Below are 16117 nucleotides of genomic sequence, written 5' to 3'. Positions count from 1 at the left end.
CGCTGGAGCAAGGGATTTTTCCATCTAATTTGAAACAGGCGGTGGTTCGTCCACTCCTCAAAAAGGCTTCCCTTGACTCCACGGTGCTGAGTAATTACAGGCCAATCTCCAACCTCCCTTTTCTGGGTAAGGTGCTGGAGCGGGTGGTCGCCTCCCAGCTCCAGAGCTTTTTAGACGATACCAACTACCTAGACCAGTCACAGTCTGGTTTCAGGCCTGGTCATGGCACCGAGACAGCCTTGGTCGCCTTGGTGGATGACCTCCGCAGAGAGCTGGACAGGGGGAGTGTGACTCTGCTGGTTCTCTTGGACATCTCAGCGGCTTTCGATACCATCGATCATGGTATCCTTCTGAGTCGTCTCTCTGGGATGGGCTTTGGAGGCGCGGTTTTGTCGTGGCTTCGGTCCTTCCTGGAGGGACGAACCCAGATGGTGAAGCTGGGAGACGCCTGCTCTGACCCCTGGCCTTTGACCTGTGGGGTCCCGCAAGGCTCTATCTTGTCGCCCATGCTTTTCAACATCTACATGAAACCGCTGGGAGAGGTCATCCGGAGTTTTGGAGTTGAGTGCCATCTTTATGCGGATGACACACAACTCTACTACTCTTTTCCACCGAATTCCAAGGAGGCTTCTCGGGTGCTGGACGAGTGCCTGGCCGCTGTGTCGATCTGGATGAGGAAGAACAAGCTGAAGATCAATCCCGACAAGACAGAGGTCCTCCTGGTCGATCGTAAACCGGATCGGGGTATAGGGTGGCAACCTGTGTTGGACGGGGTTACACTCCCCCTGAAGCCACAGGTCTGCAGTTTGGGTGTCCTCTTGGATTCTTCGCTTACACTTGAGGCTCAGGTGTCAGCGGTATCCAGGAGGGCCTTTGCACAACTGAGACTTGTGCGCCAGCTGCGACCGTACCTCGTGAAGGCAGATCTGGCCGGGGTGGTCCACGCCTTGGTCACCTCTAGAATGGATTACTGCAATGCGCTCTACGTGGGGCTGCCCTTGAAGACGGCTCGGAAACTTCAATTGGTCCAGCGGGCAGCAGCCAGGATGCTAACCGGGGCTTATTATCAAGAGAGGTCTACCCCTCTGTTTAAGGAGCTCCACTGGCTGCCATTTATTTTCCGAGCCCAATTCAAGGTGCAGGTGCTCACCTACAAAGCCCTGAACGGTTTGGGACCACCCTACCTGCGTGACCGCATCTCCATCTACGAACCCACACGCTCACTTCAATCATCTGGGGAGGCCCTGCTCGTGATCCCTCCCACGTCGCAAGCGCGCTTGGTGGGGACACGGGACAGGGCCTTCTCTGTGGCGGCCCCCCGACTTTGGAATGCCCTTCCAAAAGATCTCCGACAGGCCCCCACTTTAGCAGTTTTCAGAAGGAACCTAAAAACCTGGCTGTTCCGATGTGCCTTCTCAGATTAGGAATTCCCCCATCCCAAGTCCTAGAAGCACTTTAGCACAACCGATGTTACTGCACACCGCACTTTTAATCCATGTTCCTCCTGCCATTTCAGCATTTTAATCCTGTACCCCATTGCACCGGCCGAACCAGTTTTTAATTGTGTCTTGATGTAGTTATTGTTGTTATTTTGCTTAATTGTTTTGATTTGCTTATCTATTATTGTGTCATGTTTTATTGTTTTATTGTATTGTGTTTTGAGGCTCCGGCCTGTGTAAGCCGCATCGAGTCCTGCGGGAGATGCTAGCGGGGTACAAATAAAGTTAATAATAATAATAATAATAATTTTAATGGCTATTTTAATTGTTTGCCGCCTTGAGTCCCCATGGGGAGAAAGGCGGGATAATAATAATAATAATAATAATAATAATAATAATAATAATAATCAGTCCCTCTTCGTGGGTGGTCAGATTGGGGAGAATTGCCTGCTAGGAGGACAGTGGAAGGAACAAAAGTGGCAATTTCATTGTTAGTGCTTGGAAACCCAATTATATTTGACAGATCTCTGGCTGAATACCATTGCATCATGAGAATAGTGGGAATAGGAAGGGTTCGTTTTTTTCTTCTAAAAATAAGATAAGAAATGTACAAAAAATAGTGTCTGTTCTTTTCTTCTCAGCACCCTCTCCAGTTGCTCTCATGCTGTGGTGGCTTTGCTGTATCCCTTCTCCTGGCAACATACCTTCATTCCTGTTCTCCCTTCTTCCATGATTGACATTGTGTGCTGTCCTACGCCATTTCTTGTTGGATTGCTGTCCAGCTCATTGCCCAAACTAAAGGAGTTACCAGTAGAAGAGGTAAGATTAGAGCCAATAATATGGTCTACATGTGTACTTGAGGAAATTTTCAGGAGAGAATTTTACAATAGTTTCAAAAGATCTATGTAGTGAAATCTTTACTTGCAACATACTGAAAAGGATGTTGATGTTTTAGTCCTCCTCCTTCCTTCTCCACATTCAAATAAACATACAACCAACCTAATGGATGTGATGCTGCTGAATTTGGAGGGCAGTGATAAGAAATGGTATTAACAAGATGATATTCCCAAGTGGGACTCCTTGATTTGAAGCAAACCATTTCTGATTTACTATAAATGGAATTGGAATCTCATGATGAGAGTTTGCCATCAGCTAGGAATAAGATGGCCATGGATCATGAGTTAATGTTTTTATATGCATATGTGTTTTATTTTGTTGTATTTTATATTGTGCTTCATTTTCATGTTTGTTTATGCCATCTGTAAACCGCCTCAAATCCCTTGGGGGAGATGGTGGTATGATATAAGAATAAAGTAGTAGTAGTAGTAGTAATTGTTGTTGTTGTTGTTGTTGTTGTTGTTATGGCACTGGATTAAGCTTCATTTCTTTTCTGAGTTCTGTCTTCAGTTTTCACTGCTGGGTATGAAACACCTTTTGTGTTAAGTTAATGTGCTGGACATTCCATACACTGCAGAACCATTTTCCTTTTTGTACATTAATGGTGCAGAATCAAACTCTTGGGTCCACAGGATCATATTTTGGAGGTATATTGTTAGGCACGTTTTGTATGTAGCACTTTCCTTTCCAGAAAGTAAAATGATTATAAATGTTTCCAGGCATCCGTATAAAACTTCTCTGTGTTGATTCTCTTTAGGCATTGATGGTGAACCTTGGATCAGATCGTTTCATTAGACAGGTACTGCACTTTTTTTAGTGCTTCGAAGTGGTTAAACTCTTCATTTCTAATTACAAAAAAGAGCAGTAAGAGTTACACTATCACTTAAGAACGAGAAAATCTGGTAGTGGTGGTGGTAGTTCATAAATTATCACTCTTCCATGAAGAAGTGAAGGATATTGATAAGATGTCAAGCTAATTTATGCCTTAGGACTGTGGTGGGGAAACTCAAGCCCTGGGATCACATCTAATTTTGGGAACTGAATTCAGCCCTCTGGGCTTTCTCCATGAACTATGCACTCTTCCTCGTGAAATCAGTATTTGGCAGTTTCTTGTTTGTCGTATATGTTTTCCTGCATGCTAAATGTTTGATATACTTTTCCTTAGGCTTAGTTACTGGTAAGAATTTTAGCTAAAATATCCTGTTTTTTGTACTCTTACCCTTTTGATTTTGGCCCTGCCTACCACTGAATGTGATCCCTGAGAACCCAGCTAGAGTGGAATGCACTCCTCAGGCTGAAAAGAGTTCGTCCTCATCATGGGATGTTCCACTTCTCTCTTTGCAAGATTTTCTGCCAGCATAGAAGAACAGTCATTTGTTTGTAATTCACTCCTGCATGTATGACTGTATTGCTTGAATGTAACTGAATAAATCCTGGTGCTGTCAGTTTCCCTCAGCTCAGTTTCCAGTTCAATGCATGGGCACCTTTGCTGCACTTTCATCGGCCTGTCGCACAGAACTTTTATTTAATAACCACGAGTGTACTACATATTGTTGGATTTAACCAGTCTTGAAAGTTCTGTTCCTTGAGACGTGTTTGCCTTAGAAAAGATACCGTACTTGGCTCCTAGGTCTCCTGCTCCTAAAAAATTCATTGTTTTATATATTTATTCCTTTGAGAGCACCTGCTTTGCTGTCCTTCCTTTGTACAATGGGAAGCGCTTTGAAGCAGCATCTTCTTGTGCTTGGACTGGGAGATAAAGGAGATGCAGTGGGTGAGAGGATTGGAATAGGTCTATTAAACCTTACTAATTACTGAATAATTGATTCCCTCTTAGGAAATTGTGAATTGGTCCCATTTCTCTCATGCATGGAGCATGTGGACTGATTGGGGTTAATGCCCTACCAAACAGTGGCAGAGCAGTCTTTCCTGTGTTTGCTATCAATCCAGTTTCTGTTCTCACTAAAATTGTTTTAAAACTGCATCTGAAAATAAATCATTCCCACAGTCACTGAAGTGTTTCATATTACATTTGCAATATGCTTTCATACTAAATTCCTAAAATTTTAATGTCTAAAATTAAACTTGGAAGATTGAAGCCCTGGTGTTATTTTCACTCTTTTAGATGGATGATGAAGACACACTTTTGCCTAGAAAACTGCAAGCAGCTCTGGAGCAGGCTCTAGAGAGGAAGAATGATTTAATAAACCAGGATTCAGACAGTGAATCAGATGAGGGTAAGAGAGATTGGGAACAAATTGTGTTTGTAGAAAAGTATTTGCAAAATGGGGAATAACATGTCCTTGGAAGCTAAAGAGGCAAGCAGGAATGTTGTGTTTAAATGGATCAACTTACTGCAGAAAGTATATTTTTCAACATTAAAAATGCATTTCACAACAGCAAACAATTTGTGGGAGTATTTAATGATGATGCGTCTTATTTCTCAAAACATTACAGAGCCTGTGATGAAAATATTATTTTTTTCAACATTGTAGTTGATCGTAAGGATTTTTTGAGTGCTGAATTTGAAAAACATAATAAAAATATCATATCACACACAGTTCTTTCACAAATTTGATTTTTTAAAATCAGTTCAGTTGTTACTCAGTTTTGATTAAGTATAGACAATATTGTTCTGGTGTGATCCCCTTTAGTGCTTTTGAATAGATTTGTATGTGTTCTGTTAAGATCCTCCGGGAAGGCCCTGCTCTCCGTCCCACCATTGTCACAGGCACGATTTGTTGGGACGAGAGAGAGAGCCTTCTCGGTGATGGCCCCCCGGCTATGGAACTCCCTTCCTGGTGAGATCAGATTGCTCCCCTCCCTCCTGTCCTTCAGAAAGATGGTAAAAACTTGGCTGTGGGACAAAGCTTTTGGGACAGTGCAATAAAGCAGCGATAGGAAACTTTACCAGGCCAATATATATGAATATATATAATGAATTCTTGTCCCGGCATTGAATGTTTGCTGTATATATACTGTGCTCCGCCCTGAGTCCCCATTGGGGTGAGAAGGGCAGAATATAAATGTTTTAAATAAAATAAAATAAATAAATAATTTTGAAAGTCTGTTAGAAACCTTAATCACATATTAGTCAGTCACATATTACAAAATCAAAACATCAAAGCAAGTCATGGAAAACAGACCTGTATGTGGTGGGGCCAATCTGAGGTTATTTTTCAGTTTAGAATGCCACATTTCTATAAAACCAGCAGACACTTTAAAAAAATCATATTATCCTCAGTTTTGCACATCTGTGTTATCACACATTACTAATCATTGGATTAAGTTAGAACGATAAGCCAGTCATTCTTGGAAGTGACTTCCATTTGTATGTTTATGACACAGTTATTTTGTTAGTCTGTGATAATATAATTACAAGATTGGATACTGTGCTGTTCCCAAAGGAGGTAAGGAAGAAACTGCATCACATTCAGAGAAGTTTGCTATGTTGATCTCAATCATTGTAGCTTTCCTAGGAAATCACCTGATTACATCAGGCTTTGTTAAATTTGGCATTGCAATTTGTTGCATGAAGATCAGTGATATTGTGTTATTCTTATCAAATACGCCTTTGTAGGACTAAAGCACAACCTATGCCCTCCCAGGTGTTTGGGACTCCCAGAAGCCCTAGCCAGCTTGTCCAATGGTCAGGATTTCTGGGAGCTGAAGTCCAAAACACCTGGCAGGCCACAGGTTATGTAGACCTGTTCTAGAGCAATAGAATAGAACTCATTCATTTTTGCGACACCTTCATTAACTTTGCTACCACTAATTAATCTGATGTTGCATTTTTTCACCCAAAAGTGGTGAAAATCAGATTATTATAGAAAACGTTTTGAATTAGTGAATTGTAACTTGTCCGAGTCATATAGAATGTATCCATTGCATTTTTGTTTGGCTCTGAAAGGAACAGAAAGGACTCCGAATCCATCTGCAGTTTGCAGTTTAAGATCTTGGTTTATTCTAATTCTGGCATTCATACTTTCCCAGTTCAAATACAAAAAGAGACTGTAATTAATTGATACAGGAAAACATCAGTTGTGGGAGACCATGAAGGGAAAAGAGAAGATCAGTGTGAGGATAGAATATGTGGACCTAAGGCTTGAGCTTAATACATTGAATTAAATATAAAACGTATAGTCTAATGATGAACAGAAGTATTGCTTATATGGGGTTAGTCTGTTCTTGTAAGCTGCTCCAAGCCCCAGGGGAGTGGCGGCATATAAGTTCAAATAATAAATAAATAAATAAATAGGAAAAGGAAACTGGCAAGGGCAAATGGAGGAATCAGGAAAATGCATGTCCATTTTTACTATACATTCTTAGCTGTGCAATGTTTATTTTTTCTTGCAGAATGCAATACCTTGAATGGATTAGTGTCAGAAGTTTTTATCCGTTTTTTTGTGGAGACAATTGGACATTATTCCCTTTTCCTAACTCAAAATGAAAAGGCAGAGAGAGTCTTCCAGAGAGAGGCCTTCCGTAAATCCGTAGCTTCAAAGAGCATCCGTCGTTTTCTAGAAGTTTTCATGGAATCTCAGATGTTTGCTGGGTTTATTCAAGATAGAGAACTGAGAAAATGTAGGGCAAAAGGTAAGGTCCATTAATTAAACCATAGAAGATAAATGAATTTTGTTAACAAATATATCAGTATTTGCTGGGGTTTGATTTCAGGAGCCCTCCGTGGATACCAAAATCCATGTTGTTGTTCATTCGTTCAGTCGTCTCCGACTCTTCGTGACCTCATGGACCAGCCCACGCCAGAGCTCCCTGTCGGCCGTTACCACCCCCAGCTCCCTCAAGGTCAGTCCAGTCACTTCAAGGATGCCATCCATCCATCTTGCCCTTGGTCGGCCCCTCTTCCTTTTGCCTTCCACTTTCCCCAGCATAATTGTCTTCTCTAGGCTTTCCTGTCTCCTCATGATGTGGCCAAAGTACTTCAACTTTGTCTCTAGTATCTTTCCCTCCAGTGAGCAGTCAGGCTTTATTTCCTGGAGGATGGACTGGTTGGATCTTCTCGCAGTCCAAGGCACTCTCAGCACTTTCCTCCAACACCACAGCTCAAAAGCATCGATCTTCCTTCGCTCAGCCTTCCCTAAGGTCCAGCTCTCACATCCGTAGGTGACTACAGGGAATACCATGGCTTTGACTAGGCGGATCTTTGTTGCCAGTCTGATGTCTCTACTCTTCACTATTTTATCGAGACTGGACATTGCTCTCCTCCCAAGAAGTAAGCGTCTTCTGATTTCCTGGCCACAGTCTGCATCTGCAGTAATCTTTGCACCTAGAAATACAAAGTATGTCACAGCCTCCATGGTTTCTCCCTCTATTTTCCAGTTGTCAATCATTCTTGTTGCCATAATCTTGGTTTTTTTGACGTTTAGCTGCAACCTGGCTTTTGCGCTTTCTTCTTTCACCTTGATTAGAAGGCTCCTCAGCTCCTCCTCGCTTTCGGCCATCAGGGTGGTGTCATCTGCATATCTGAGGTTGTTAATGTTTCTTCCAGCAATTTTCACCCCAGCTTTGCATTCAACCAGCCCCGCACATCGCATGATGTGTTCTGCATACAAGTTAAAAAGGTTGGGTGAGAGGATGCAGCCTTGCCGTACGCCTTTCCCAATCTTGAACCAGTCTGTTGTTCCGTGGTCAGTTCTGACTGTTGCTACTTGGTCCTTGTACAGATTCCTCAGGAGAGAGACAAGGTGACTTGGTATCCCCATACCACCAAGAACTTGCCACAATTTATTATGATCCACACAGTCAAAGGCTTTAGAATAGTCAATGAAGCAGAAGTAGATGTTTTTCTGAAACTCCCTGCCTTTCTCCATTATCCAGCGGATATTGGCAATCTGGTCTCTGGTTCCTCTGCCTTTTCTAAACCCAGCTTGAACATCTGGCAACTCTCGCTCCATGTATTGCTGGAGTCTTCCTTGCAGGATCTTGAGCATTACCTTACTGGCATGAGAAATAAGGGCCACTGTACGGAAGTTGGAGCAGTCCTTCGCATTTCCCTTTTTTGGTATGGGGATATAAGTTGATTTTTTCCAGTCTGATGGCCATTCTTGTGTTTTCCATATTTGCTGGCAAATGGCATGCATCACCTTGACAGCATCATCTTTTAAGATTTTAAACAGTTCAGCTGGGATCCCGTCGTCTCCTGCTGCCTTGTTGTTAGCAATGCTTCTTAAGGCCCATTCAACCTCACTCCTCAGGATGTCTGGTTCTAATTCATTCACCACACCGTCAAAGCTATCCTCAATATTATTATCCTTCCTATACAGATCTTCTGTATAGTCTCGCCACCTTCTCTTGATCTCTTCAGCTTCTGTTAGGTCCCTGCCATCTTTGTTTCTTATCATACCAATTTTTGCCTGAAATTTACCTCCAATGTTTCTAATTTTCTGGAAGAGGTCTCTTGTCCTTCCTATTCTGTTGTCTTCTTCCACTTCCATGCATTGCTTATTTAAAAATAGTTTCTTATCTCTTCTAGCTAACCTCTGGAATTGCGCATTTAACTGGGCATATCTCCCCTTACTATCACTGTTTCCTTTTGCTTTCCTCCTTTCTTGGGCTACTTCCAGTGTCTCAGCAGACAACCATTTTGCCTTCTTGGTTTTCTTTTTCTTTGGAACATACTTTGTTGCCGTCTCCTGAACAATGTTGCGGACTTCTGTCCATAGTTCTTCTGGGACTCTGTTTACTAAATCTAGTCCTTCAAATCTGTTCTTCACTTCCACTGTATATTCGCTAGGAATGTTAGTGAGATCATATCTAACTGGTCTGTGTATTTTCCCTGATCTCTTTAGTTTTATTTTAAATTGAGCAATAAGAAGTTCGTGATCTGAGCTACAGTCATCCCCAGGTCTTGTTTTCACCGACTGGATGGATGTCCGCCACCTTTGGCTGCAAAGGATGTAGTCAATCTGATTTCGGTGCTGACCATCTGGTGAAGTCCATGTGTAAAGCCGTCTTTTAGGTTGTTGGAAGAGAGTGTTTGTTATACACTGTGAGTTTTCCTGGCAAAATTCTATCAGCCTTCGTCCCGCTTCATTTTGTTCTCCCAGCCCATGCTTGCCTGTGATCCCAGTTGTCATTTGACTTCCCACCTTGGCATTCCAGTCTCCTGTAATGAAAATAATGTCTCTTTTTGGTGTATTATCCAGTAGGTCCTGCAGATCCTCATAGAACTGATCTACTTCTGCTTCTTCAGCAGCTGTGGTTGGGGCGTATATTTGGATCACTGTGATGTTGAAAGGCTTTCCTTGCACTCGAATTGAGATCATTCTGTCATTTTTTGGGTTGTATCCAAGCACCGCTTTAGCGAATTTCTTATTAATTATGAAGGCTACTCCATTTCTTCGATGTTCCTCTTGTCCGCAGTAGTAGATCTGGTGGTCATCTGATGTGAAGTGGCCCATTCCAGTCCATTTCAGTTCGCTGACCCCCAGAATGTCTATCTTTAGTCTTGACATCTCACCAATAACAACATCCAATTTGTCCTGGCTCATAGATCTTACATTCCAGGTTCCTATGGTGTGTTGATCTTTAGAGCATCGGATTCGTCGTTCACCTCCAGTACCGTCGGCCGCTAGCCTTCCTTTCGGCTTTGAGCTAGCTGCGTCATCACATCTGGGGCTAGTTGAACTTATCCTCTGCTCCTCCCCAGTAGCATTTTGGCCATCTTCTGACCTGGGAGTCCCATCTTCCAATGGCATATCGACATATCTCTGGTTGTGCTGGTCCATTTAGTTTTCTTGGCAAGGATACTGGAGTGGTTTGCCATTGCCTTCCCCAGGGATCACGCTTGGTCTGACCTCTCTGCCACGACCGTCCCGTCTTGGGTGGCCCTTCACGGTTTCGCTCATGACATCACTGAGGTGCTCAAGCTCCAGCGCCCCGACAAGGCGGTGATCCTTTGCTGGAGTATCCAAAATCCATGGATTGCTGAGTATCCAAAATCCATGGATACTCATTATTTCCAATAGTGTAGAAAATGGTGTAAGGAAATTGTGCCTTTACATAAAATGGCAAACAAGTTAAATGAGTGACAGGAAGAATCCAAGGATCTAAGAAATGGTAGAAGTATGCCTACAAATCAGCACAGTACTTGGCACATGGCAAAATTAAGATTGACTTTTTGGACACCCCCCCCCCCCCCCTTGAACATTTTCAAGACATGGTTTGTTAAATCCATGGATGCATAATATTTGAATATAGAGGGTAAACTATATATATTTAGCTGAGGATCAGAGCCTGGAAAAGCTATCATGCTGCTTAGAAGATTCCTGGAGTTATAGGAAGGAGGGAGCAAGATTGTTTTCTGCTGCCCTGGAGACTAGGACGTGGAACAATGGCTTCAAACTACAGGAAAGGAGATTCCACCTGAACATTAGGAAGAACTTCCTGACTGTGAGAGTTGTTCGGCAGTGTAACTCTCTACCCCAAAGTGTGGTGGAGTCTCTTTCTATGGAGGCTTTGAAACAGGCTGGATGGCCATCTGTTGGGGGTGCTTTGAATGCGATTCTCCTGCTTCTTGGCAGGAGGTTGGACTGGATGGCCCACGAGGTCTCTTCCAACTCTATGATTCTATGATTCTATGGAGTCATAGTCTGAAACGTAACTTTTCCAAGCTCTATCATGGCAGAAAGCATTTAGCGCATCAGCAGAATTGATGCTTGTTAGTTGTCTTGTTCAAACTTCATTGCAACCTGTCTTGATTTGCAGTAAGGTACTTTAGTACTGTGCCACTCATAAGATCTAGGACTTACAAAATACATTATATTAGTAGCAGAAGTCTCCAGCTTTGCAAATTTAGGAAATTCTCATTCTACCCTAATATTATTTCTCTTTCTATCTGCTTTGTCTCTCTTCCCTTTCTTCCTCAGTGATCATTCTCTTTATCCTGATGTATGTTCATCCCTTTCCCTGCTTACGTCCCTTCTCTTTCTTAAGTGTTTGAGGAGTTGTGTAATCCCTTAGAGGTCCTCTGGAGAAATGAATATTGTTTGCCTTCCTGCAAGTTTCTCTCTGCTATGTAATGATGTACAATTGTAGTGCAAAATACAGTCAGACTTTAAATAATTAAAACAAATCAGTTTTAATTACAGGGTTATCATACCACCTGAATATCAGTGCTACATTTCAGATGTCTTGAGTTTCATGGTATTGGGGCTTCAGAAATTAGGTTTTATTGGAGTTTCATTCAGTTCAAATATTTACACAGGGAAATGTTCTTTGTGGATTGTGATATCAAATAATTTACATTGCTTCCATGCTTCACTTTTATTGGCCACATCCTGTAGCTAATAAGACTTCTTATTCCATTATGGGTATTATGGTGAATTCAAAGAGAAATTATTCTCCTAAGACATTGTTTGAATGTGCCTGATTGTGTTAAGAGTGTAAGAAAACGTGTGGAAGGGAGAAAAAGTTGATGGCCAGGATGTAGGAAGGCACAGTCCTCTATAAAGGATGGAACTTCATTTGGAAATTCTCTTCTAAAAGCAGTATTGAAAAATGCTCTTTAAAAACCAGTTCTCTGGCCCTGACAAAGACAAAAGCACCAACACTTGGTTTTCCTGTCACTTGAGGGAAAAAAAATCAATGATTTCTCTTTCATCCAATTCCCATAGGCCTTTTTGAACAGCGGGTTGAACAATATTTGGAAGAGCTTCCAGACACTGAACAAAGTGGTGTAAATAAATTTCTACGAGGTCTTGGTAAGGAATTTGGCTTTGATATACTTGAATCTCGGCTTGTGCACATATTGAGAAAATGGTTTAAAGCACATCCTGTTCCTATAACCCTCTTCCTTGTAAGCATCTGCCAACTATAGAACTGGAACAGGAATTTATTAAAAATAGAACTTATATTTCTAGGAAATTGCTGAACTGTTTAATAGTGTTAGTAACACATTTTGTTTCATAATTAAACATGTAAAACAATTACATATGTTAAAGGGACTTCTGTTGGTCAAATGAAATGCTGAAAATGATGCTTCTATAAAACTGACCTAGAGTTTTTTTCTTGAGTCTTTTCTTAACTCCTAAATACAGGGCATTTGCTTTCAGTGCATTTGAAAGATCTGCCCACTTTATAGTATATTGGGAAAGTAATTTGGCCTGGCATTCCAAAAGAAAATAATGCACATAAAGTGAGAGATGCATTTCAAAATGTTACTCCTATATGTGCACACATAGTTATATATGGAGATTTTGTGAGTCTTTGCTGATGTGCTCAAAACACAGAACATAGACATCCCTTCCCTTTTCCCCAAGATTCTGTCAATATGATCTATTATCTACTTTTCAGGCTTGGAGGGTGGTACTGTCTAGCTTTTGCTGCCTGTGATGCTCACATATGAGGTTCAAGAAAAGCCAGCACTAACCCAAAAGTATGAATCAGACAAGGGACATGTCTATTTGGAATCCATTTATTGTTGCCAGCTTCTGCTGTACATCCAGTTTTCCTTCTCTCTTGATGTCATTATCCCCAAGCCAAAACTCTCATAGGCCCCAAGGAAAACATAACATGGGAGTGCTCCACAAGATAGACATTAGCAGATAAATACAATTTTATTGTGTTTCTTGATTCTGGACTCCATAACATTGCTTATTTAAATTTATCCTGTTTCCATGCTGTTTCTAAGATGCCCCGAGATCTCTTGATGCAGGGCAGTGTGTAAATACTTTAATAATTAAAATAGGTAAACTGCATCCAGACTTGCCATAAATATGCCAGGGTTGCACCTCTTTCCCATGCCCTGCTTTGTAATGTGAATAACTGCGATTTAGGATGGGTTCTCTTGCATTATCATCTTTCCCCATACAACACTGACATCCATGGGAGTAATCAGATTGCCCGGAGCACAAAACAAATGGAAACAAAGGAATTGGGAGTGTGTATTAATCCCTGCCTAACTAGGTCTAAGAAGCATCCAGCCCCAGCCTTGAGCATGAAATGTCATAACTGGTGACATAAATATGTGATAAATAAATTTAGACAGGAGGTAGGCTGCTTAGCCATTAAAATAAATAAATAAATACACACGCACATACACACCAAACAAAAAACAACCTGCTCTGAACAGATACAAATCCAGAAACTTTTGCCCATCTGAAAGAGACTAAAATGACAATTCCACCTCTTTTGTCCAGAGTAGTTTCCTGCAGCCACTCAGGGTAACTGGTTTTTAGTTTCTCAAGGGGACTTTCTTGAGGGTTGGCTGGTGCGGCTTGCAGGATTGGGTATGTCCTCAGTGTTTTTTCTCTAACTCTGAATCATGTCAATTCTTTTCTTTGTTGCTGGGTGGAGCAGCAACTGGGAAAGAGCATGTAACAAGCCATTACTTTTTACTGTGGAGAATCTCCATCCCCCATTGGGGGGGGGGGTGTCTTGTATCCACCCTTTCACAACACAAAAGTCAGGTTATTGGGAGCCATCATGTCCAGGTGCTAGGTGTGTCTTCACACAGCAGGTAACACAACTTCTCTCACCCCTTCAGATTCTCAGTGCTATTTGGTTACTGAGAAATAGAGTTTTAAAAGCAGTACAGCTGTGATGGAGAACGTGTAGCCTTCAGCATAGCCAATTGGTGAGGAAAAAAGGAGATAACTTTTTCATAAATCAAATGAAGCATAATGCTACAGTTTCTTTCACCTTTTGTTTCAGTTTTATTTTCAAGATCTAAATGAGACTGAAATCATTTTTATATTAATTAGCAGAATAATGTTATCTAGGAGATACACTGTTGGTGTTTATGTGGATGCTCAATTCTGGCGAGAAAGCTCACATAGGACTATATTATACTATGGACAGGTTGGATGCCACAGCCTCTTTATAGGAATACTACTACTACTACTACTAATAATAATAATAATAATAATAATAATAATAATAATTGTATTTCTTACCCGCCTCTCCTTGTGTCTCGAGGCAGGTTACAATATAGCTAAAAACACTTATGTGTTTTTAGCGATATACTGTAACCTGCCTCGAGACACAAGGAGAAATAATAATACAGAAATAAACATATTAAAACTTATTTCTATAAAATACATATGTTATAATACACAGCAACGATTAAAATATAATAGACACAAGGTGCAAGTTTAACATTTATTATTAAAACTGGCTGGGTAGGCCTGCTGGAAGAGATAGGTCATCAGATGTGTTTTAAATTCTGACAGCTCATTTAACCATTGGATATTGAAGCCTGGCTGTTTAAAAGCATATTAGTAACTGAGGTGTGTGTATATATCCCCTTTTGTCAATGCAGGAAATAAAATGAAGTTTCTTCACAAGAAGAATTGATTCTACTGGGATGTGGATCCAAAGACTATTTATGACACTGGGCACAGAGCACCACCTGCAGTTTTTCCGATGCTGTTGCCGGAGGCGAGAAAATGAACTGGTCCAAGTTTTAGTGACTGCAAATGCTGGTTTACTGTGAATCAGCAAAATAATAATAATAATCATATACTTGGATAGTTACTGTAAATAATGTGCTGTTAAGTGTCCCTAATGTGTTTTTTCTGTCAAGGGCAGGGACGAATGTGGTAATATTTGTATATTCCTAAAAATAACAGGTGCTTCTTTCTTTAGTACGAACTGAGGGATGCTTGGTGCAAACTAAATAGCTAATTATGTGCAGCTGACTGTCTCAGCAAAACCACTGACTTCCAATGGATGCTTGTAAGAGCTCTGTGGTGAACTGTGGGAGTGAAAGGACTCCAGTGTGAGAAATTGGAGGCGGTGTTAAAAGAAAGAGGAGCAATATATATTTATATATAAATTACAGAGTTTATATTTTTGAGTAGATTGCCTTCTAATTCATTTTTCAAGAGAAAATAGCCAGTTACTCTGCAAGAAGGTACTTGATCCACAGTTACAGATTATCTTTTTTTTGAAAACGATGGTCAGTAAATTGTAATACATTCTGCACTATGATTGCTAAACATGGAGAAATCTCTGGATTTTTGACCAACAGGCTGCAAGTGATTTGGTACAGTCCATCTTTTCCTAATGTATGACTTCTAATAAATTGTGTAAATATTTATGTCAAATATCCTAATCCATTGAATTCTTAGCATGTTTTGGTTTCTGTATAATACCAATTCTGAGTATCTTCCTCCTTGTCAATATTATTATTTTATTAGGCTGGGAATTTTTTGTCATCATCATAGAGCAGTGGTTCTCAACCTGTGGGTCCTCAGGTGTTTTGGCCTACAACTCCCAGAAATCCCAGCCAGTTTACCAGCTGTTAGGATTTCTGGGAGTTGAAGGCCAAAACATCTCAGGACCCACAGGTTGAGAACCACTGTGATAGAGGAATATGACACCCCTATGAATACTTCTTGCACAACCGATAGTCACCTTATTGAAACATCTCTGAGGCAATGGGGATTGGAGGGCTGTGAAGCAATACCCATAGCACCATTGCAGTTGTAGGGTGCATTGGGAAGAGGCAGCTGGAGAGAGCCCATGGGATCCTGCCAAAACTGATTGTACCAAGACAACAGATGACAAGGAGCAGGCTGAATTTCCCAGCCCCCCTCCTGTGCTTTGGTCCATGTGCTGCTAGGCTGCACAAATAGGTTTTGGGGTTCATGTTTGGTTATTCGGGACCATAAATGTGATGTCAGCCTATATCCTATATTCCATTTTGCCTACGATAACTTCAAAGCAGCATACATTCATCTGTTCCAACCTACTTAATCCTCACAACAATTCTATGAAGTAGGGCAAACCTGAGAGTACAGCAAGACCCTCACAACCAA

The 16117-nt window shown here is 41.2% G+C and overlaps 1 protein-coding gene across 3 annotated transcripts in view; it reads left to right on the top strand.

Moving 5' to 3' along the window:
• Positions 1 to 15403, top strand: part of DENND2B (DENN domain containing 2B) — a 178042-nt gene extending 162639 nt beyond the window's left edge. For all 3 annotated transcript variants that reach the window (XM_060767217.2, XM_060767234.2, XM_060767225.2), the window contains 6 exons: positions 2081 to 2258; positions 3094 to 3135; positions 4462 to 4573; positions 6693 to 6932; positions 11972 to 12058; positions 14617 to 15403. In XM_060767217.2, the coding sequence (XP_060623200.2) occupies positions 2081 to 2258; positions 3094 to 3135; positions 4462 to 4573; positions 6693 to 6932; positions 11972 to 12058; positions 14617 to 14651 (694 nt within the window). In that variant the 3' untranslated portion in view covers positions 14652 to 15403. The remainder of the gene's footprint in view (positions 1 to 2080; positions 2259 to 3093; positions 3136 to 4461; positions 4574 to 6692; positions 6933 to 11971; positions 12059 to 14616) is intronic.
• Positions 15404 to 16117: the final 714 nt, after the last annotated feature.

Source organism: Anolis sagrei, chromosome 1 (assembly GCF_037176765.1).
Source record: "Anolis sagrei isolate rAnoSag1 chromosome 1, rAnoSag1.mat, whole genome shotgun sequence".
Lineage (NCBI taxonomy): Eukaryota > Metazoa > Chordata > Lepidosauria > Squamata > Dactyloidae > Anolis > Anolis sagrei.
The sequence above is the reverse complement of the archived record's forward strand: the minus strand, read 5'-3'. Positions and strand labels throughout refer to the sequence as shown.